Source organism: Anopheles coustani, chromosome 3 (genome assembly GCF_943734705.1).
Source record: "Anopheles coustani chromosome 3, idAnoCousDA_361_x.2, whole genome shotgun sequence".
NCBI lineage: Eukaryota > Metazoa > Arthropoda > Insecta > Diptera > Culicidae > Anopheles > Anopheles coustani.
The window spans coordinates 88080319-88103812 of NC_071288.1; the positions used below are offsets into that span (position 1 = coordinate 88080319).

The window sequence follows — 23494 nt, forward strand, 5'->3', positions numbered from 1 at the left end:
GTTTACTATGATCGGTTGATTGCTTCACAAGCCGTCGGAGGATATGAACCGGTTGAACGTATAACGTTTCTGATTCATTTGCAATTTAACTTCAAAGGCTAGAACCTCCTCCATGTAGGAAATTGAAAGTATTGTAATGTTAAAAATATGTCTTAGTGAATATGAGTTCTATTCAATGATAAAAAACAATAAAAAATTTAAAACAAAAATTGAATTCCCCAAACAAAACCGGTACCGCAAAGCGCTCGTAAATAATTGTTTTGACAGCTGCCCTTGAAGCGTATTTACTTGTGTGTTTGCATGGTTTGCAGTTGATTGTGCGTTCTTTTCCTCAACTCCAAGCGTTCTTGGGCCGTGGAAAACAGTTTTTCCCAACTCCAAACCGGATCGTTTTGTGCTTCCTCGTGCCAGGTGCAAAGATGCACACGCGTAGACTATGTATGGTGGTGGTGTAAATCGGCCGTCGTCAAGCGTTCGGCATACAAAGGTGAAACTAGGTTCCGCGTCGACGGCATCATCGGGCGGTTCCGTGGACGATTATGTCCTGCCACCGAATGTGAACGGCCGTTCCCGGGGCACGCTAACCGTCGGATTCGGTGACTTTTCCTCGGACGACACAAACGCACCCACGACGGTGGACACCGGTCTGCGGTGGAACAGCACGAAAGTTTACGTTAGCGTCGACCTGCAGTTGGTTTGGTGGGGACAGCAGAGTACTGCCGCCGCGACTCCGATCGCCAGCCTCCACTGGGAGCAGAGCAGTGGCAAACGAAAGCAAACCGAAACTGACCAGATCCGGTACGAGGTACGCACGAGTGCGGAACTATTCCGGCGGTATCTGAAAAGCTGCGAACCTATCCGTGTGCGGCTCATCTCGAAGCGCACCCAGAGCCTCATCGGGACGGCCAAGGTGCAGATACCGGGGCAGATAATAAATTTCCGTGACACGGTCGAACAAACAACGGCCCAGGCCTGCGGGGAAGTGCTTAGTGTACGCGGGTTCCGGCTGGGAGAACTGTCCCTCGAATTTACCCTAAGCCTTAACGCAAAGGACCGCGTCGCGACAGGCGTGCCGAGCAGTTCGAAGCCTTTGCAACCAAACGACGGAAAAGAAAACAACAAAATGTTGCGTGTCGAACAACGTCCACTTTCTGGTGTTGGTTCTTTCGGTTCTTTTCCAGTGCAGCCGAACGTCTTAAGTGTCGAAGGAAAACCCGCTCCACTTCACGAGACGTCCCAGCGACCCCTAACCGGTGGAACGAATTCCCGCAAAAAATTCAACACTCTCGACGGGGAATCGAAAAAGAAAATTCTCGACTATCTCATCGGCAAACCGCTCGACAACGATGGCCGCTCGGAGCTGTCCGCGCTCAGCGACATCCGGTCGATTTCACCGGCGGAAAGCATGCTCGAGGCGCTCGCCCGCTACGACGTCGCTCCAAAGCCCCAGAAGCAAACCTACCTCCAGGTGGTCGATTGCGTTCGCGTTCTGGTGGAGAATCTCAGACTTACCCGTGCCGGTCAGAAGGAAATCCAGCATCGATCGGGCCGCGAACTGGCCCTGCCTGCGTTCGCGGTGAAAATGAAACTTTCCCGTAATGCCACCACGACGAAGCTCAAGTTTATCTCCAACTCAATCTCGTCCGACGGCGCGGACGTTTCGTTCGAAGCGCACCCTCAAACGGCGCGCCTTTCACTTGTCGGAATGAACGACGCGGACGACGGCGAGGTGGGGTTACACTTTGAGTTCGGGATCCACCTTATGGTGGGATCGTTCCACAAGACACGGTCGTTCTTCCTTGGGTCGGCCATGGTAAGCGTACGGGAGCTGTTGGATGGTCACTTCGCTTGCCACAAGCGTTGTCCGGTTCGGTTGGCATCGGATGATATCCTGCTCGGGTCGCTTACCGTACGGATGGAGCTGGGAAGCCGTGGGCTGCACTTCGGTCCGGAACTGATCGATGCCGTGCTGGTTGACAAGGGAAACGTTACGCTGGAGAGTTCGAGCGATAGTGACAGCTCTTCGGCCACGGTCACACCGCATATCAATTTCTCGACCTATAGGAACCCGGGTTGTACCACGCAGAGACCCCTTTGCAGTGGGTCTCACAGCGAACCGATAGGTTGCCATTATCCCGGGACATTCTTACACGGATTGCGACAATGTATGTCGCACACTGGATGCCACGGGGACAACCGGAGTCCCTCAGCAGCGACGAAGGGAGACGCAAAGGAGGGTGAAGGGAAATCATCGTCCAACCAACAAACGTCCTCCTCGGCCACGAGCGGTGGAACTTCGGGAACGAACGGTGCGGGACAAGAATCAACGAACGGTGGCGACAAACCGAAAGCGATGGAAACGGATCAAACGCCTCCAGATGCGCCGGAACATCCGAAGCTACTCCACGGTTTACTCCACCTCGGGCAGTTACGCTCGAATCACATGGAGATCAGGCCAGGCGAACACTTCCTGGTGTGCCACTCGTTCTGGACGGACGACCCGTCCACGCTTACCTCGGAGCTGTGTCCCGAGGGAGGTGATTTCAACTATCTACGCTCGTTCGCTGTCCTCCCGACCAGGAGTTTCATCGAGCGTGTCCGCAACCAGCACATGCAGGTGGAACTGTGGCAGAAGCCGACGGAGGGAGGCGAAAAGCTGATCGGCGTAACGCGCCTTCCCCTGCACCAGTTCTACATCGCGTTCCGGGACGCGCAGTTGAGCGAGCATTTGTCGCACGCGAAACTTCCCGTCATCTCGATCGACGGCTGGAGCGGTGTCGGTTCCCCACTGGCCTCCGAACCGTGCGGGCAGCTACATGCCGTGCTTGCCATCGGTACCGAGAGTCAGATCGAACACTTCAAACTGTCCCGCAACCTACGGCACACATCCGGTGATGCACCACGTTCGCGGGCGGGGAACGTTCCATCGATGCCGAGTTCTCCGACGAGACGGATCTACCCACGACCCGAACACAAATCGATCCAAACAATGAGCAACTCCAATGGTGGCGGTGGTGGTGGTGGGGGTGTTTGTGGCGGAGTTGGTGGTTGTGCGAAGCCAACGCCAACCCTCGAGGTGGCCAACATGCTGTCGGCGTTTATCGAAAACCTTGCCCAACGGCTGCCAATCTCCTCGGAACGTAGTACGGCTCCGGCGAGCTACGATAATAACAACACCATAGTAGGCCATTCCGCCAACAACCATGGCGGCAGTTCTGATGGCCCGATGGACCCATCGTCCGGTTTCCTACAAGGATCACCACACTCGCAAGCGAATCGACCGCAGCTGCGCAAAACGGCCGATCTGCTTGATAACCTACAAAAGGCACTCGCCCAACGACCTTCCGCGTCCGCCTTCGATGGCATGGGTTTCGGTGGATGTGCCGCTTCACTACTCGGCGTCGCAAGCACTCCGGCCGATCAAACTCCACCGGCGGCGGCCGGTGCTGGTGGGGGCCAATCGCACGACGCTCCTACCCAGGAAGGTGCCCCACTGGCGTCTGCGAGTCAGACACAATCCACCGCACCACCACCCGTTACGATCGCGCCCGTGAAACTTTCCGAATCTACTTCCAGTGGTAAAGAATCGTCACCGGTGGCCACCGAACCGCCGGATGAGTGTAAGGTGTTTCGTGTAGCGATCGAGATCGAGCAGGCGGTCAACCTGCCGAAGCTGACCATCAGCAAGAAGTACGCCAAACGGCACAAGAACCGTAACGTGCCCGACACGCTCGAACTCGAGCCGAGTGCGTACGCCACGTTCGAGGGCTACAACCTGAAGCCGGGCCTTCCGAACACGGTAAAGTCGCACGAGGGTATCGTCTACACGACGCACGTGCTCGAGCGGAACTGTGCCCCCGCCTGGCAGAAGCGTTTCGAGGTGGTGCTGCCCGTCGATCTCATGCTGAACGTAAGTATAATTTTGAGTTGAGGAAGAACTAGAGTTGTGTAATTCAGATTCAAATTCATGAATCTGAATGATTTTTTTATGTTTTAGAGATTCATGAATCTTTAAATGAAAGGTTCATAAATGAAAATTAGCCAAAAATGGGTTGAGGGGCCCCTTTTTTTGGTCGCATGGTCCACGCCATTGAAAGAAACATGGAGATTCGAGAAAGCTCCATGAAAGATTCATGAAGATTCATTAAGGTTTCGAAAGATTCATAAACGTTTGAAGATTCGAATCCCAAAAGATTCATAAATCCATCTGACTGAATCTTAGGTGAAAGATTCATATGAATGAATCTCGCCGAAAGATTCATAAAGCACAACACTATAGAAAGAGCACAATGTAAAGAATCAATTCCATAAAGTATTTTATTAGAAAACTTTTAAAATTATGTAGTTGTAGCTTTTGGTTTTTGATTCCATAAAAATATTATTTACATCCGTTTTCGAAATATTATAAAAGACAATTGAAGCGCTGTTAAATTGACCGCTCTGTGTAGTGTTGAATGAACTTAGGAAAAAATAACTCCAAAAGTAAATCTGTTCATTCTTCTTTTACAATAACTAAAAACATTTACCAATCGCGTGTCTCGTGCAGGACGAAAAGCGGTTCATCCTAAAGGTGTGGCGTAAGGCGGCCCTCAGCGATGCACCAAAGTGTCGGTTGCTACCGGCTCCGATGGAAGACGCCGTCATCGGTTTCTGCGCCATCGATTTGAGCGTGCTACTCTCCGGTATGCCGTACATTCTCGGTTGGTACGCAATCATGGATTTTTCCGGCCGATGCAATGGGCAGATAAAGGTGAGGTCGTGCTTACTGGCGCGAATTGGTGTGGACGTTTTTTTTTTCGTGATGATTTTACTTTCCCCCGTTCACCGTAGGTTAACATCCATCCCCTGGAGGACGTGCAGGTGTACAAGACGCTGGATGAGCAGCTTAACTTCCAGATCCCACTCTCGATCGACGTCGAGTGTGGCGGTTCGGGTGGGCTGGCGGATGCGTCCAATACGTCCCTCAGCCGAGCGCTGAAGCGTAAGTTTACCGAGCTGGAGGAAATCACCGAGCGGCTAAAGGCCCGCCTGTTCGACGTGACCGGCGACGAGTGTCTCGATCTGGACGATCAGTTCGAGCGCGATCTGAACACCGAAGCGGACGAGGCGGAAGACGACGCGGAGTGGCCCGATCCGCACGGCGACATGTCGAACCAGAAGCGCAACAGCCAGTACCCGAACGGGGCCCTCACGCTGACCACCAACACGTCTTCGTACTCGATGTGTGCGTCCGCCGAGCGCCGCTCGACCCAGGAGCGGAGCCTCACCGGGTGCTCTAACCGGGCACAGACGACCAATTCCGGGTCGGGCAGTCGCAGTCAGATGTCCTCGCAGCTACAGCTGGCGGAACTGCTGCAAACGCACGACATAGACACGCTAATTAATCCGGCACTTTTGAAAAACTTACTCAATGCTTCCACCTCCGACTCGACGCCACCGTTGGGTGAGGATGGTGGGGAGGTCGTTGACGATCATGCCACCGACGCCGATATGAGCGAAGAATCGTCACTTTCCTGCAAATCATCGCTACCGGTAGATTCGGCCAATGGAAAGCCAAGGGAAGTGGGCGCAACCGTGGCTTCCGGTGATAGAGTGAAACAGATTGCGAGCGCCCTTCAGCGGACGACTCTTTCCGAATCGAACACCGGAACCGGTCGCCAGGCACCGGAAGGCGAACCGATGGCGGATAGCAACAAATAAGGAGGCGGCACTCGAGAACCGCCGCCCAGAAGCGATTTTAATTGTACAAGAAGCTATGCATTTTCATTTTAAACGTTTACTTAGTAAGTTTTTCGAAGCTAACAAATAATGCGGTTACTTAACAACCTTTTGCATAAACAAATCATAACGCTACAGAACGGCACTGCCGTACCGCAAGAATCTTTATGCAAGCATTCATTCTATTTATCTATTATCAACAACGATTTGTGTCGAGTTTGAATAAATCTTTAGCTATTATACTGTGTCTTAAAAAAAACAACGATTTTTTTTGTCTGTTAATTTAATTCAATCGAGATAAATTTATTTCCCAAACAACGAATGAAATTTTGTTTTCAAACACTAGTTTTACACAGAGAAAATGATTATGGTTTTTACATACCAGTCTCGACACAACCCCATTTTCGGGCCGTGCCAGATAACGATTTAGCAATTAATCCTGATCCATAATTTACAACGAAGGTCCCTCGCGCTTATTCGAACATCGACAGGTAGTTTTCCAGGCGGAATTTTCGCTTCAACTGCTTGTTGCTGATAAACTGTATCGCCGCGTTCGTCTTATCGTGCCGGTGATAGTACGCGCAGTGTCGAACACGCTGCCGGGTGGAAGATATTTAAAACAGATGGTCAATTTCATCGGCTATTTAATGCAAAGGATAGTTTTACCCGTCTAGGGTAAATAGTGGTTCGTAAAATACGATGTTTTCGTATTCTTAATTATTTGTATTTCGGTTCTGTAAATACGACACATTGAAATCAAATGAAATTTCTTTAGTGTCACACGCTAATTTAGTGACTTCATTATGAACTGTGTAGAGAAATAAATTTTTAATCAAAAGGATCATAAAATATATGTATCTCAAAAGAGTTTGGACATTCTGAACACCCAAACCGGATGATTAATTTGTGTTTAAAAAAAATCACTTTACTATGAACTAGGCAATTTTGTGATTTTTGATGAACATTTTTAATAACTATTAGTTTGTTGATTATTTGAAACATGTTGCGATTTACCGCTGATTTTACTTAGACGATATGTTTTAGAATTTCGTCTATGGAACTAGTAAATTAAATTTTATGATCAATGGCAATTTGTTTAACCGTTGTAATGATGAGTAATTTTTTAAAGTTAAAGAAATACTGAAATATCAAACTATTAATATTATTAAAAATTAAGCCCTTAATCCACATAAAAAAAAGTAAAACGCCAATAAAACTTACTTTAAACTCCTTCAGCGCTTCCAGCTGCTTCCGCTGGTCGGATTTATTCTTCGAGCAGCACCGCGCCTCCTCCAGCTCCCGCGCCATGCACCGCCGACAGAGGCACCGTTCGGTACGCAGGTTTTTCCAGTAGTCCACGTCCGGCCGCTCGTCGCACCGTTGGCAGCGGTCAAAGTTTTCTGTTCGGCAGATCGTTCGGGCGGCGGGCGTAATCCGAATCGTGCCACCGAACGAATGGCTTCGAATGTCTTTGCGCGTCTTAAACCGGTACGTTCCAACGCTTCAGAATGCAAGGAAGATGAAAACATTAATTTTATTCTAATACTTTTTCGTTTTCTTCCCCAACAGTTGAGCAGAAACTCACCCAGGATTCGGCAGCGAGTGGTCCTTCCGTCGCTCGTCCGTTCCGCTACCGAACGGTTTGGCGGTCTGCTTCGGTGGACGTTCCTTCCGGAGCTCGTAATCTCCCACGCCCGGACTATTGCTCACTTCCTCGAAGTTAAACCGCACGCTGGTGGCGGCCAACGGGCCATAGCCTCGCTTGCTGATCCGCTTCCGCAGCGCCGGATGTTCATCCGGTTTCGAGCCGTCGTAACCGGTTGGGTATTTTCCCGGATCGGGCTCGTTGTCGAGCAGCTTCGGTTGCCTGCGGCGCATTAGGGAGCTCATGGCCGGTCCCCGAAGTGGTACCGTTTCCCGCTCGATGCCGGAACCGAAGCAGATCCGTGCTTGCGGTGGCCTTTGGATGACATACTCGAACCCTGAGGACGAAACTGCGGTGAATGAGCGTACGGAAGGGAAGGGGAAAAAATCCTTATCAGTGGTACTTCGTTGAGGAAAAAAAATAACATAAAAAACACCGCTTCAAATTTCACACCGAAATCGTTACAGCGTCCCAGGATGAGTTGGTACTCCTTCCGAGCTTCCCGAAGGAGCAACCGGGCAAACTCGTTGACTTCAATCATCCTCACACACACAAAGGTCCGCACCGGCTGTTGCCTCGTCGAGCGACTAAATCAAACTGATACCCAACGCCGTGGAGTGCGGGTTTTTCCCCCGGGAAAACTCTATTATCCTTGCGCCGGCAAACGGGAAGAGCTTTCTTTTCAAACTCCAATCGAATACGACGCGTGCCTCCGTTTGCGGTTGGACCGGGTGGGGTGGGGAAGGGGTTAGGCAAACACATTTTCCACAAAACTTTTCCGACCCCCTAACAGTGGGGACGACACACGGAAACCCGCCCCACGTGGATTGGTTTTATGGATGTGATTTATTTCCAAACCTTAACTCGATCATACCGGAATCCTTTTTCGCTTTACAATGATATCGTTCTTCGGTGGCGTCCGGGCGGTGGAAATATGATATAGCAAGGGAGGGCAAAACCGTCACCGGGAAACCCGAAAGGACCGGGGACGAACGAAGGGCCTTAAACTTGTCGAAACCGAAGCGAACGCGATTGACAAAAATCGAACTCGACGGGACGGCTTCGATTGGCTCGTAAATTGTTCCCGTTTGTGGCGGTAGGACAAATGAATGTTGACAGATTTTCCGACCAGTTATCCCGAAGGCAAGTGGGGCTGTTGGGTGAAACCTCCCGGTCCTTCGAGTATCGAATCGAAAGGGTCAATCAAGCGACATCGATTGATACCCCTTCGATTGATTAATGGGATGCCGTTAACCGTTTAAGTCAACAAAAGGTTAGTGATATTTTCGGTTTGGAGCCGTACTTCTGAACTCTCTTGTTGTTCTTGGTATTTAAAAAAAACTGTTGAATTGATTTTTTGTATGTTTAGGCATTGCTTTTATGTTTTCTAGGACTCATACTTTAGTTTAAAATTTCTTTATAACATTGCCAAAGAATTTTAAAAATTTTCTTCATCGAACCTTCCTTTAGCTTGGTTACGAATCGCTCACTTTGATTAGTAAAAAAAACGTGTCTATTACTACATTTCTTGATGGGATTTAATATCCCATCAATTTGGCAATAAATCAATTTGAAAGTCACACTTTTTCCCAAAAGTACCACGTCACGTTTCTCGTGTTTATTTCTTCATCTAATCCACAATGTTTGATCATCGACACCCTACCGTTTTCCTCGACTCATAAACCGAATTCCAATACATATCGGTTTGGGAGGAAACAAAAGGGTAAAATAAACCATAATCACCAAACATTAGAAGCCCCGTTTATTGTAGTTTTTAACGAACTGCTTATCCAAAAAAAAAGGGAACTCTACGATAGAACGCAGGAATGTTGGTAGGCACGCGGTAGGAACAAGATATGGCTTACACTCCCTTGGAATCGTGACACCCAAAATTTATGGCTTCATAAGAAAATGTGGAGCTGGAGATTGCAACGTGGTGGAATGCTGCCGTTCAATAGCCCGGGAGGGAAGGCGAATCCTTCAATCGGTTTCGTCCAAACCGTTGCGTGACAATCGGAAACATTTCGCTCGTGGAAAACACCCCTTTGGGGCGAGGGAAATCTTCGAGGAAGATTAACGAAAAGTGGAAGGGAAAATACTTTCTACTTCTTTCCTACTTTCACGCACATGGCCGCTGGAAGGGCCAAGAGGACTTTATTTTTCATCCCCTTTCCCTTCTAACCGCTCGCTTTGGTTATCATGTTTATTGTTAAACTTGTTTTCTTATCCTTTCTTTGCCTAACGAACCCGTTTCAACAACATACAATGCACACTAGATAGAGTTTGGTGAATTTCAAAAGTGCTATGAAAGTCAAATTGGTCCTCCTTTGTAACTTATCCTTTTCGGTTACCAAAGGACGAGTGGTTAGCGGTACATTATGCTAATCAGAACTCGTCCAATTAGCTGCACATTTACCCGTAAACCTCGACGATAGTAATTTAGAACTTTATGGCACCACGGTTAAGTTGTTGATTTATGCTGTAAAACTTAGAGGATCTGCTTTCTCCACACAAAAGCACTGATTTGGCTCTACGCTTTCCAACAAATTGAAGGTTGGCTCTTGGTATGTTCGTTACCTTCCATCATTTTGATGATTAACGACACTGTATTGAGTTTTGAGATTGTTTTTACAAACTCATTCGTTCCGTATTCAAACAAATCACTTTCACTAACTAGCACCAGGCGCAAAAAAAGGACAATTTCTGCATGACTTGGCACCAGCAAGCGAACGGATAGTGTCAATCCGGTCAACTGAAAACCAAAACTAGCTCTGCCCCTTTCGACACGCCACTTGCAGCTCGGTTGAGCAACAGATTTTTCTTTGTTGCTTCGATGCGGAAAACTGGAGGAGTCATGAAAAAAGTTGACAATACTCGTAAAAGAGGCTTAGAATCGCGTAGGCTTTGAGGCGCGAGAGTGAATAAAAAAGTTCTATCGTCTGCAGCATAAAAAGGACGAAATTCTCATGGTGGGGAAGAAAAGTGGAGGAGGCCATGTGAAAAGTAAACATTGTTGCATACAAACTTACAACAAACTGTATGTGGTGCCTGTTTGTTTTGTCTATTTGTCCGCGAACGGGGAAAGTGTGGGGGAAAAGAAATCAACAAACGGTGAATGAAGTATCCCCTCGGCAGGAATGTGTCCTTTAATGTCCTTCGCCTACTTTTTGCGCACGGTGGTTCCGAAGTTTGGGCTTGCGGTGGGTCGCTTCGGTGGTTTGCGAACGCGGTTTGGAAAGGACCTCTCGTGAAACAGATGATTTTCGTTTATGAATGAATCGATAAATGGGTCCCATTGTAGACCAGTATCTGGGATAGTAATTGTGCTTGTGCTGTTTTTTTTAGATGGAGAAAACACGGTATTTTCAAGAGAACTGCAGAATAGGTTTATTTTAAGTAATATTTTTTTCATTCTACACATTTCTCCCATCTTTCAGGCAAACTGTGATTTTTCCCAAGGAAATGGTTCGGATCCGATAAAACCCATTGATCGGCATCTCTACAAAGCACACCTATGCAAATGCCCCATTGATGCAAAGAGCTAGTGATACGATGCACTCGAGTGCATCCGATTTCGGAAGCACGGCTGATATTGGAAAATTTACAAATGAAGAATACTTATACGCAGGTTCTAGTATAACTGTGCCATGCTTTAACCGTGGTTTCTATTAACACACTATTTAGCGATAGGTAGATTGTATTATATCCTGAAAAAAAATTGTATTATATTTTGATTGTATTATATTGAATAAAAACATTTTTTGTAACGGTTTTTGACGCATTATTTGAAAAGTCGAGAAACTTCGCCGAGCTGTCATAAATGACACAAATGACACTCGGTCGCCTTTGTGTATGTATTAATGTGTATCCGATACATGTCCGTACAAGGAATGGGATGTGTTGGTGCACGGCATACGAAGGTGTTCGTGACCCAGTTGATTCTGTCAAACCCCTCGGTCCTCGCAAGAGCCGTCAGTTCTAAATTTACCATTTTGAAGACAGTGTGCGGTGTGATTATGTGTTGCGGCTATAAAATGAAAATGGTCTCTCGGAATAAAATTGCACATGGCGGCCGTAAAACATCATGGAATAGGCGCTCCGTAGGAAAGCGACAGAAAACAGGTAAAAACCGGGTGGCATCGGGCTGGTTTTTACTGCTAAATGCATCGGAACGGCAGGCGAGCGAGCAGCCGCTGGAGTTGAGTGCAATTTCGTCCGGAATTATGGTGAAAATACAGTTGGAAAATTTTTCATTACGGCCACCGACCGCGTGTCGGCCATCGACGCTCGCTCGTCGCCTTCGGTAGGCGACTGACTGCGCGTTGTGTGTACACGTCTGTGCGAAGTGCTACCGTGTGGAATTTCGTTGTATGCGTTTTAAGTGTTTGTTCAGAAGGCATATTTTATGAAAGACTTTTTTTTCGACGAAGTAAATCACATTTTTAGTGGTAATTCGTAAATCGAACGAACTATGTTATGTGCATTTTCGCACCGAATGTGGCAGGCATTTCCATGAATGTTCTCCTAATGCATGTCGGAAGATCGTTTGTACATTTCTGGAAAGAATTTATGAAATTTCCAATGAACCGCATATCTATGCAAAACTAAAGTGAAGGCGATGTCGATTATCAAAGCTGGCATCTTTTCCAAGCACAATGGTGTGTGGAACCGAAGGCTATTGTGATTGCATTATGTGTAACATTAACTAGATCATCTTTATATCCCGACCGTTCATTAAATTGAAGTGGGATGAAATAGGTTATCAATGCTCGACTAGTAATGATATGTCTAGTGCATAGATTTTTACAAAAAATATTTAATTAGTTCATTCGTCGCGCATGATGAAATATGACTAATCTGAGTGAAATATCCTATCGCTTGGCTTTCGGCAAATAGGTAACGGCAGTTGCAAGGTTTCCCGGCAAGCAAGATGGCACATGATTAACTAAGAATTAATGCTCCGATATACGACGTTTCTAATTTTTGTGATCATGACTCACACATCCGCGGAGCAGCGTTCGCGCATTAGCACGTTCATAAGATTAATAGTGCGATTTGGGGCACATCTATACTTTTTTTATCACATTTTGGAGAATGAAGGACTTTTTAGAAGCCACTTTTCCATATCCAGTTGATCATTAGTTGGATTTTGAAAATGTATAAGAAAAAGAAATATTCCTAAATCCTTCCGCTTCGCTATGAAAAGTAATTAATTCTGCCAGATATATCTCCTGGGCAGATTTTTACCTCCCGGCCATCGTGTGCCACTTCGTTTTCTCGTTCATCATGACGCGGGACGCGAATTCTATATTTTCATGATGCGAAAAAAAGGGAAGCAAACGCCAGTCAAATCATTGACCTCTCCTGCGTCGAGTTACGCCGCGTTGCTGCAGTCTGCGACTCACTTTCTACGTTCGGATTTTCAACACTTTCCTTGTCAGACGTGTGTAAAAGGCCGGGCATATTTCACAGGCTGAAAATGATACCGATGGTACGAAACAATATCAATTTAGTGAATTCATAATTTTATGAATATTCAAATGAAAACTATTCATAATAAATGTAAGAAATACGTCAAACTATTACTTGGAGATCGAGATGGTTCTTCACAATAGTAAAAAGTGCTAAGATTTCGATAGTCGAACTAACAATGGATATTTCGTTTCTGTTTTCCAGATATTTTTCATCAGTTTCATCCTCCTTAGAAGGAGGTTGTGACAAACGGCCTGCTTGGATGCTAAGCGAATTGAGTCTGTACCAAGTACATCAGCTTATCGTCAGTTCGGTCGAAGCCGAAATACCTGCAAAAGCCTTACGACTGGCCTTAGAAATCAGTGTGGCTCGTCTGCGAGACATACGAAAATCAACCAACAGTCAATTGTTCTTGCCGTTTGCGCTGCTACATTCACTCTTTAACAAGGGTCACACATTGGCACGTTTTCTAACGAAGGAAAAGGAAATTTCCTTGAAGCGTGAATACGCAACTGCTGCAACCACGGCGAGTATTTTGATTCAGCTAGAGATTTAGTCCACTGGACACACACCCTCCTGGTCAGGATGACCACCACACGCGAGGATGTGTTACTGCAAATGGGCGAGGTGCGGTTCAAGAAGGGCGATGGTACGTTGTACGTCATGAATGAGCGGATTGCTTGGATCGCCGAACATCGCGACACAGTGGCTGTGTCGCATCGCTTTCAGGACATAAAGAGTATGTATAGAATTTATTTACCCTACGTTTGTAGCATATCCCTTATGAAAATCTTCATTTTTAGTGCAAAAAATTTCACCCGAGGGCAAACCGAAAGTGCAACTGCAGGTCGTACTGCACGATGGCAACAGTTCCACGTTCCACTTTGTCAATCGCCTAGGCCCACCGGCACAAATGGCCGACAGGGATAAGGTGAAGGAACTGCTACAACAGCTACTGCCCAATTTTCGTCGCAAGATCGATAAAGAGCTCGAAGAGAAGAACAGAATTTTGACGGAAAATCCGTCTTTGCTGCAGCTCTACAAAGACTTGGTTATCACGCAGGTGCTTACGAGCGAAGAGTTCTGGGCACGGCATGCCAAGGATTACCTAAACAAAGAGCAAACGGTCAAGCAGGACATCGGTGTATCCGGTGCGTTTCTGGCCGACATCAAACCCCAGACGGACGGCTGCAATGGCCTTCGCTACAATCTCACAGCCGACATCATCGAGTGCATCTTCAAGACGTACCCGGCGGTGAAGCGGAAACATACCGAGCACGTCCCGGCCAAGATGACCGAGGCCGAGTTCTGGACGAAGTTTTTTCAATCGCACTACTTCCACCGCGATCGGTTGGTCGTCGGCACCAAAGATATCTTCACCGAGTGCGGCAAGATCGATGACCAGCAGCTGCGGGTGGCGGTACAGGAGAATCTCGGCGATCCGCTGCTGGACATTCGGGCGTTCGAGGACAGTACGCTCGAGGAGGGCTTTTGCAGTTCGTCCACCGCCAAGCAGCAGACAGTTAACAGTGGCAACATCGTGCACCAGAGCATGATCAAGCGGTTCAATCAACACTCGTTTTCGGTGCTAAAAACGTGCACCGACGTGAAGACGCTGAACCTTGGCATAGGGTCGATTCTTTCGGCCACCCCGGGGGCAAATGACACGGCCAACGGTGGCAGTACCGCCAATGGGAAGGATAAGCTACTCAACAACAACAGTCTCACGGACAGTGGCAGCAACAATAACAACAATGTGATGAATGGGTTAAACAAGAAGGACAAAACGGCGTCCAACCATCACCTCGCGAACGGTGGTACCGCCGACCACGGTAGAAGCAATGGAACGACCGCTTCGAACGGCGGTGCCGCGTCCGGTGGAGTTTTTGTCGAACCAACGATTAAACGGGCTCGCATTCAGGCGAAAATTACCTACGACGATCTGGAGGGCGATGACGACGAACAGCAACGGGTTAAGCAGCTTAATCTCACGAAAATCGAACGCTACCTTCACGGTCCGGTTCCGGCCGCGGGCGGTGGCGGTGGTGCCTTGGGTCATGATTCGATGCAGTCGGGAAAGGAATCAGGAGTAGGACTGCATGATTTCGATACGACCAATTCGATGATACTGGAGGCGGCAAACGGTTCGTGGGCCAATCGAACGCCGCACAAGCTGTTGGTCAGCCCGGCAGCGGCCGTCAGTGCACTCGGCGATCTCAGCCCGGGTGGTGCACTCATGCGTGGTTTCCAGGAACAAAGTCTTGCCCGTAAGTTAAACTGTAATTTGTCCCTTTTATTTTTCTGTTTAGTCTTTATATTGTTAAATCCTTGTTCCAATGTGTTCAATTGCAACTATGCTTTCTGGTTGCGGTTGGTCAACGACAAGGTACAGCATACTTCAATTTCCACGCGAACCGGATTCAAGTTCCAATAAGTTGGAACCATGCCGGCAATTCGTACTTTAAACAGACAAATCACAAACTGAAGACATTTATACTAAGAGCGAAAATTGTGTGCAATCGTCACCACAAGAGGGCTTGTGCATAGGCCAATTAATTTTCCATCCACTGCAATGTGCTTATATTAACTGTTTCTTCCTGCTTCCCATAGAACTTGTGCCTCCGGATATCGAAAAAGAAGTGCGCAATCTCTACCTGTCGCTGCTCGAGCTGCTGAAGGAGTTCTGGAAGTGTTTCCCACCGACGACACCGCAGCTCGAGTCCGAGGCGACCCGCATGCATGATATACTGCAACGCTTCGCGATGGTGAAGCTGAAGCCTTTCGAGGTACGTATACGCGTCAACATATTCTGTCAAACGTTATTTATAACAACCGTTTTTTTACCGTGTTATCTTGTCCAGGATCGTGCCATGAGAGAACTGTTGCCGTTGGGTTCCTCGCTAACGCAGCATTTAAATCAGCTCCTCCAGTCGGCCGACCGGAAGTACGCGATCTGGCAGGAGCGGCAACGTCGTGCGCACAGGTAGCATTCATTTCCATCGTCCTCCTCAACCTGCTCCGCCTTTTCCCGGTAGTGTAACCCCCCCTGCGTCGGTTATCGTCAGTGCCGTTGCCGTTATTTCATCATCCTATTTGTGAACCAACAAAACCCGCGTGTCATCCCGCAGTATTGCAATTCGGTTCTCATGACACACCCCAAACCAACCGCCAATATCCATCTATTGTTCTCGGCCACATTATTATGTGCTTCCCTAAAGAATTAACACAAAAAAAAACACACAATTCCATACTCTCTGTAGCGCGAGAACGTTTGATGGAGAGTATCTTGAACCGTATGTAACTCTGCTGTATTCCACGGCTTCATGAAGGGTTTTTGGTTCCGAAAGGAAAGCGATGAAGTGAGCAGGCTAATTCATTCCCAATGTCGAGTAGACTAAACTGAATGTTAGAATACAAAATTATGTTTTAAATTGTCAACTTTTTTCATAGTTTTGTTCAATTTGTCTTTGGATTATTTCTTTTTTGTATCGGCTGTTATTGACATTGTTTGTAATATGATTCTGTTGGTCGTGTTGGGGGGAAAAACAGTGTAAGGAGATGCGCGAGTACGAAAATCCATCGAGATCTTTTTTTTTCTACTGGTTTCTACCAGCGCATGTTGGAAAAGATCGATCAGTTAGATTAAAGTGTGGGGTATTGAGATAGTATTATCATTACACATGCGAAGCTACCAACGAAAGTAGAGTGTCGGGAATGATGTGTTAAGGTTAATGTTTATTTTGCTAAAAACAAAAAATCAACAGAATCAGAAAGCAGAGGAAGGTTAGCGAGCATCACACAACTTGGCGAATCCTTATCATCTCGAAAACAGATTCATATCATCGTTCAATTGATCTGATCATTTTCATCACCATTTACACGCGAGAAGTGTTCGTAGGATGATGCCATGGGGTGGTACGCAGCACGCCCTGAAACATGAATATGACTGAACTGCCTAAGGAATACATTTCAAAATACATAGTACCCCCCCCCAAAAATGTGCTTGGTGACAATTTGAAGAACTGTACCGATCACGCAATGGATTCAATCCTGATCGAAGTGTGCGTAGCAAGTTTAAATAAAAAGAAAAATCTAAATGTAGAAATAAAACTCGCTTTGTTTGTTCAAGTTATTAGCCTCGTAGCTGCGATAAGAGCGAATACTGGAAGGCAGCCCTCTGTAAGAGATGTGGTGCGAACTATGAATGCAACTGGTTGAGCAAAAAGGCAATCCGTAAAAAGCCAAAACTCCAAAAGTGTAACGAATTAGCATATGCTGTGGCTAGTGTTACTGAAAAAATGCAGATAAAAATCAAACGATAATGATAGGCTATCCATAAACACAGAGAAGAAGCAAAACTTGGAATTCCGTGAGGCTTTTGATAGATATCATCAGACCCACCAATTAGAGAGAGAGAGCAAAACGTGTCGCAGAAGAAGACTCCAAGAAGTGATTGTGAAGCATGTAGAATTCATGGATAGAATGGAGTGAGCACAAATCAAGAATATAGAAACCAAGTTCGACATCAAACAATAGTAATAAACCAGACGGGAAATTAACATGGCGATCAGCAAAAGGACAACGAAAGTGTTCCAAAGCTGACGATTGGAGTAAACGGTGCATGGTGGAGTTTTGATAGATGTTAGGATTGGAACATTCAGAAGACAATACGTTTGTCTCATGTGGAAGAGTTGTGAGATGGAAATAAAGTATAATTCGTAAATTTAAACACAAAGTTTTTATAATATTTAATGCAATAAGCATCCGAAAATCTTGAAATTATTTTGTCGAAAAAGAAACATATTTACATTGTCGTAAACGATCGTTTCGAAACCAAGTAACCGAGGTTACTGGGACGAAGTAATGCTTGTAATTAAGTTTAGCTTTGTCTAGGGACCCTGGGCACTATATTGCACCAAAAATTGGTTAAAAACATTGGAGCGCTCTATCGCTCTAATCGAACGATAATATAAACTCATCAACTACAACCAAATAGATGATCCCACTTGGATATTACCTTAACGAACTAAACAAAACGCTCGCCAAGCTATATGTGATTGTAATTCATGGTTAAGTACAATGAAAGTGCTCCATACGAATTAAAAACTTGTTGTAAGACCAATTCTCACTGGTGAGCCAAATTAATAACAATGTTAAGAGACAACTTCACTCGCGTACCTGCAACAACTAGCAATTTCAACAGCGGTAACCGTCAATTTGTGTACTAGTCAAAACCAAGATAAAGATACATAAAAAGAAACGGTGTATTCTGCCCTTCTGAAGCAAGAGCCGCTTTGATGCAGACACCCTGAAACCAAGAAGCGAAAACGGTCGATCTAGTCCGGTTGAACGTCTACGTATGTAGGTTTGGTTGAACGGATGACGGTTAAATCAACTTAGTTATGGTACTAATTCAACTCAAATCATTGTGAGTCGATTCAAACAGTTGAAGATCCAGTTAAAATCGAATCAAATCGAGTCCTAAACCAATCAAATCTGATTCGAATCCTAATCGAAACAAATCTTTAGAATCTGTCAGCTGGGATTCGAATCTTTGGAATCCGTCTAGGGATCGAATCTTCGAATCTTCCGAATCCCGATTCTGCCAACACTATTTTGTCAAAATACCAGTCTTTTGTGTACACTCGAGCTGATTGGTCGTTTTAACGGCGTCTTCGACGGAAGCGCGAAACGGAACGGTGGAGTGAAAAGGCAGAATTTAGCAGCAAGGAAAAACGGTACGTATCTGTGGAGTGCAATTGTGATCCGGGTAACAATAGACGAATTGTTTCCTGGGCGGAACAACTGCTCGGTTGCTACTGCTGCGAAGTCGAATCTGAGGTTTCCCGTGCTTGGTTTGTGACCGACGAAACCGTGTGTGTGGTGGCTGCTTGGAACCTTTCTTCGAAGAAGCTTTTTGCAGCCCATCGCGGGGCATCATCTCGCCCTTTTCTAAAGGGACCGCTTGATCGCTCGGCGACAACTGTTGGCAGGCTAATATGGAACGCTCTTCCATACTACCGCCAGCACTCGGTGGTGCCAATCTGTCCACACCTAGCGCAATTACCGGGCGGCCGTTATGAAAAACGTAGAGCGGTTCGCAGTGAAAACGGAAGCGAAGGAACCCCATCAAATTCCTCCCGGATCGGGATGTGAAAAAGAATATCATCGGAGCAATAATCGGCGAGTGAGCGCGGTGCGTGTGTGCTATATGGGAAGAAGAGAACGCACGCGAAAGAATGCTGCGCGTGCACGCGAGTAAGCGTGTGCGATGTTGACACGAAAAAGCGAGAGTGAAAATCGGAACATATTTTTGGTGTTGCTGCTGCCGCTGCTGCTGCTGCTGCTACTTCTGCCGTGTTTTTCGGGCTAAATATAAGGCACGGATCTCGCGTGTGACCACCGTTTTCCGACTCGCTGTGGCTAGGCCGACGTGTAGAAGAAAAGCAAGAAAAGAGGTGATTGTGTTCCCGGCTCAGCGCTTCGGCTGGTGGTGCCAGCTACAGCTTTGATGGGGAGAAGTTTTCGACCAGCGAAGGGAAAAGTGCGTTGAATCACATTACAGCGCGAGTATTGTGTGCGGGGGGTGGTGGTGGTCTGCCTTCTCCCGCTTCGATATGTGTGGAATCTTGTTCCCTTTTTTTTCTACCGTCCGAAATTCGTGGGATGTTGGAAAATTCCATCGGCGTATGTGAAATGTGCAGTAAAGTATGTGCCAGCAGAGTTCGGCGGTTACTTGGATGAGAATGTAAATTTCCACCATACACAACTGTGCTGAACCGCCCTAGCAATGGGCGAGTCGATCGCATTGAGAAAGTCTTTCTCGGGCCATTTGTGTGCCATATTTTACGATATTTTCATTTGTTTTCCGTCACGACCAAAGTGTCTGATTCAGTATGCCTGTCTCTTGCTCTCCGACTCTCTTTCTCCGCGCTTTTCCAACGGTGACTCCACCTCTCTGCGTGTGTCGCCGTTTTAATTAAACAAACTCAATCATTTTTCCATCTCTCGGTAATGATCTCAGTGTGGAAAATTTGGTCCAGGGCAGGGTCGTTGGTGCAGAGTGATATCAAGTGAAGGACAACTACTCGCTGGAGCTGGAAGCTGGCTGACAATTAGGCAAAGGTTCCTTCTTCCGGAACACTAAAGGCTGGAGACTTTTGCTTTCTGGTTTGCTAAGGATGGATGAAAGTAGCAAACCACTTCAATATCCAACGTAACTGAGGATTCTTCTGTCTGTTCTTCAGGCCCCTGGATGGCATCGACATGAAACTCTCCCACGCATCCTGTAGGTCCTGGTTTCTTATCATCCTGGTAGTAGGGAATTATGAGCATTTTGGACGGAGATTCGATAGCTCCAAGAAAACAAAAACAAATTTAGAAACGCACATCTAAACCTTTCGGTGTCAGGGGCTAGAGGAAAATCAACTGATGCTTTGATGATTAGATTTTCCTTAGTGCTTTGCATTCATTCTTCCATTTGGGAACCTGTTTGTCTAATTCTTTCCGTCGCAAACGATATCATCTTCATGTCGCGGCTTATGATTTTTTTATTTTGCTCCGAATGTTGGAACCGCAAACACCGGGAATGAGAATACGGTAGACCCCTGAAGTGAGAATGTAATCGTGGAAAAGCGCTCACCATCCACGCGGGGAGAGAAAGCATTCCGGAAAAGCGAGCGCGAGAAAGTGCTTGAGATATTTCAGCAGCGGGTATGATGTGTGTTGGTGTGTATATGTGTGTGCGTATAAAGCTGACGGTCCATCCTCCGGGTGAAAAATGATCTGTTGAAGAAAAATTGGCCAAAATAAAAAAAAAAGAATGAAAAAGGTGGAACAGTGCGAACAGTGTAAACTTATGCCGGAAGGTGGTAGCAAAGTAGAGATGCTAACGAAAAAATTACCTGTGCATTGTGATGCTGTGATCTGAAGGATGCAGTTTGCTCGTCCAGATCGAAAAAGTGTTTTCATGTGCCATTTTCATTGTCCGCTGATTTGAGTTTTTCCATAGAGTGCTTTGAAAATCTAGGTGAATGGAATAAGACGAGGATTCACCGTATCTGTCCCGGTCAAAGAAGGCTCTGACACCGTTTTTTTCCTCTATCGTGCTTTACCTTAATTCACCTTTTTTGTTGTTGTTTTTCCACAGACACAGCCGACCGGAGACATCCGACCTGCTGTGAGGCTTGAAAGGAGATTACCGGGCCATAGAAAAAAAGCTAGCAACCTCCGACGAAAGGAAAACCGCGACGAGCAGCTGGCACAAAGTGGGTTGAACCGAACGATATCGACACAACAAGGGCAGCAGAAGCCACCGAGGTGTGCATCATCCTGCCGCCAACGATATCACACGGTTATCGGAGATCGTGGACAAATGTATGCGACGTCTTGAAGAAAACGCCGTCGCTTCGGAAAAGACTTTCGCTACTGCAGCCTCCGGGCACCTTCTCCGACCAATACCAGCTGCTGGACACTGCACGGATTGATTGTTTTCCGGAACGTCCTCCCTCGAAGCTAGAATTACGAGCAAATCAGAGAGCCGGTTCGTTTTTTTTTAACGAAGAGCAGGGGAAGAAAAGTGGAAAGTAGCGCATCGGTCAGTGAAACGGAAAATGGAACGAAAGGTTGCTTGTTTTCTTTCACCCCGCAGCTGCAGCAGCATCCCGCCAGCGGTGGTGGTTGTGGTTTTGGTGGCGAAAGCGAAAAGCCACGAGTGAGCAGTGAGCCACAGATCGACGCCGGCATCCGTCATTTACGACGTGTGGCCTTTTTTCCGCGGGGAAGAAGTGTGAAAGGTTCGATTATCTCCGTGTGCCAGGGACAATCCCGGGAAAACCAATACGACGATAGTGATAACACGACAAACTTCTCAAAAAGCATTTGCGATTGAATCTCGTCCGGTGAAGGTGTGCGGAATAGGTGGGAAAAGTGCAAAGAAACGCGTCGTTTGTCCATCCTAGAGAGGGCAAACAGGTGTGCCAAGTGTGTGCGTTTTCTAGTGTGGGTTGATTCGTGTTCGAGTGCGTTCGTGACCACTTTCCGCTCAACAACCCACGCCCCCAAAATGTCCAGCTGGGCGCAACGGATGCACCGGCGGGCGGCAACCTTCGGCAGCGTGGTGACGTCCTGCGGGCACCCCGGTACCCCCTACCCGCACCGGCTCGAGAAGGTCAAGTTCGGGGTGCCGCTGGAGGAGGTGTGCAAGAATGACATTCCCGGCCCGCTGCTGGTGCTGATACTGAAGCTGAACAAGGAGGCCCCGTTCCGGAAGGACGTGTTCCGGGCGCCGGGCAACCAGGGCGCCATGAAGAAGCTGATCCACTTCCTCCAGCAGGGCCGGCTGGTCAACGTGGACAACTACTCGGTCTATACCATCGCGAGCGTACTGAAGAAGTTCCTCCGCAAGATCCCGGGCGGCGTGTTTGGGCGCGATGGCGAGGCGGAACTGTTCCAGATCGTTGATCTGGTGGACGAGGTGCAGCAGCAGGAGAAAATCCACAAGTGAGTGCCAGCAAACGGCGATCCAAACGATATGATTTTTTCCAATCTCCACATATTTGTTAAATTTGGATGTCTTCATCTTATGACAAAGATCAAAGGTGGAATGCGCTACATTATGAAGTACAGACAAATTCTTTCCTAATGGAAATGGATTAGCCGTTAAATGGATGTTTTCGACCATCAGATAAATATTCAACGGACTCTGAAAGTTATAACGGAAAACTGCCACAACTCAAATAATTGGAATGCGTCAAATAATAGGATGGTTTCGAATCTTTTTATCATTTCGTTCGGAATAATTTGTACAACCTTCTTTCATGCTCAGAGTGATTATTAAATTGCATAAAGTATTCGTTGTTATTCGAACATTTTACTTCTTAGTGCTTATTCAATAAGGAACACCTAACGGAGTCTTGAGCATATTATCACCGTTGGTGGTTATTTATAACTTGGTAAATAGTTTTCCTGAAGCTAGCTACAACTTCTATCTGAGGATTCTTCCTCTTATCGGTCAATCAATCAAAACCAAATTTTTATCTCGCTTTATGACCGTTACTTCGTCGCGTGTCGACGCTGAGCACAGAATTCAAACTATCCAAGGTTAAATATTCCGACCGATTGACATTCCTTCCGACGCACTTCCGATACGGTCAAACCAGCGTCAGTTCATGAGTCCGATTACTCGCTTCTGCCTTGCGGTGACGATATTTCAATCATGGTTTCCGATGTGATGCGCGTTTCTCCGCGTCCCGGACGCTTTTGCCCGCCGGAGACGGGGACCGCCATGTACGAAGCAGATAACCGGACGAAGTGACCATCCCCCCGCACTCTTCGCGCCCGTGCAAGCCTCCCCGTCGCAGTATTGGGAAGTGATAAACAGGATGTCACGGTGTGATAAACAAGCTAGTTATGTGTCATGTCGGTCGGTCGGTCGTTCTGGAGGTGTCGGGTACGACCGCAACACCTAAATAATCGGCGGTAGTGTGTAACTCATCCAGTTTTTTTTTCGTGAGTGCATTTTTCGACTTTTTTTTTATAATTCTCTTCCTCTAATTTCTTCCGGTGAATCATCTTTCGGTGAGCCAGGAATATCTTTGGGTTAACCATTGGCTTCTGATTAACTGGAGCATGTATACAGCAAATGTCAATTTGAATTAT

General features: G+C 46.8%; 4 protein-coding genes across 4 annotated transcripts in view; 3 read left to right on the plus strand and 1 right to left on the minus strand.

Moving 5' to 3' along the window:
* The first annotated feature begins 365 nt into the window (after window positions 1-365).
* LOC131258579 (uncharacterized) lies at window positions 366-5962 on the plus strand. The gene is made up of 3 exons (XM_058259928.1): window positions 366-3910; window positions 4547-4750; window positions 4831-5962. The coding sequence occupies exons 1-3, from the start codon at window positions 437-439 to the stop codon at window positions 5698-5700; spliced, it is 4548 nt and encodes a 1515-aa protein (XP_058115911.1). The 5' UTR covers window positions 366-436; the 3' UTR covers window positions 5701-5962.
* Window positions 5963-6136: 174 nt separating this feature from the next.
* Window positions 6137-7904, minus strand: LOC131268879 (uncharacterized). The gene is made up of 4 exons (XM_058271172.1): window positions 7817-7904; window positions 7304-7700; window positions 6940-7219; window positions 6137-6314 (listed from the first exon to the last, which is right to left on the minus strand). The coding sequence occupies exons 1-4, from the start codon at window positions 7902-7904 to the stop codon at window positions 6192-6194; spliced, it is 888 nt and encodes a 295-aa protein (XP_058127155.1). The 3' UTR covers window positions 6137-6191.
* A 3494-nt stretch (window positions 7905-11398) lies between these two features.
* Window positions 11399-16945, plus strand: LOC131258582 (general transcription factor IIH subunit 1). The gene is made up of 5 exons (XM_058259931.1): window positions 11399-11485; window positions 13040-13574; window positions 13639-15102; window positions 15446-15621; window positions 15697-16945. Exons 2-5 carry the CDS (start codon window positions 13421-13423, stop codon window positions 15820-15822), a joined length of 1920 nt encoding a protein of 639 aa, XP_058115914.1. The 5' UTR covers window positions 11399-11485; window positions 13040-13420; the 3' UTR covers window positions 15823-16945.
* A 1528-nt stretch (window positions 16946-18473) lies between these two features.
* Window positions 18474-23494, plus strand: part of LOC131258581 (uncharacterized) — a 38068-nt gene continuing 33047 nt past the window's right edge. Inside the window, exons 1-2 of the mRNA XM_058259930.1 lie at window positions 18474-18573; window positions 20985-22336. Of these exons, the coding sequence (XP_058115913.1) occupies window positions 21900-22336 (437 nt within the window). The 5' untranslated portion in view covers window positions 18474-18573; window positions 20985-21899. The remainder of the gene's footprint in view (window positions 18574-20984; window positions 22337-23494) is intronic.

Bases quoted from the DNA above. Each gene is read 5' to 3' on its own strand.
- LOC131258579 (XM_058259928.1), top strand. From the start codon at position 437: ATGTATGGTGGTGGTGTAAATCGGCCGTCGTCAAGCGTTCGGCATACA. The intron at 3,911-4,546 runs GTAAGTATAATT...TGTCTCGTGCAG, and splicing joins CCGTCGATCTCATGCTGAAC to GACGAAAAGCGGTTCATCCT. The intron at 4,751-4,830 runs GTGAGGTCGTGC...CGTTCACCGTAG, and splicing joins GATGCAATGGGCAGATAAAG to GTTAACATCCATCCCCTGGA.
- LOC131268879 (XM_058271172.1), bottom strand. From the start codon at position 7,904: ATGATTGAAGTCAACGAGTTTGCCCGGTTGCTCCTTCGGGAAGCTCGG. The intron at 7,701-7,816 runs GTGTGAAATTTG...TTTCGTCCTCAG, and splicing joins GGGACGCTGTAACGATTTCG to GGTTCGAGTATGTCATCCAA. The intron at 6,315-6,939 runs GTAAGTTTTATT...TCCACCCGGCAG, and splicing joins AAGCGCTGAAGGAGTTTAAA to CGTGTTCGACACTGCGCGTA.
- LOC131258582 (XM_058259931.1), top strand. From the start codon at position 13,421: ATGACCACCACACGCGAGGATGTGTTACTGCAAATGGGCGAGGTGCGG. The intron at 15,103-15,445 runs GTAAGTTAAACT...TGCTTCCCATAG, and splicing joins CCAGGAACAAAGTCTTGCCC to AACTTGTGCCTCCGGATATC. The intron at 15,622-15,696 runs GTACGTATACGC...TATCTTGTCCAG, and splicing joins TGAAGCTGAAGCCTTTCGAG to GATCGTGCCATGAGAGAACT.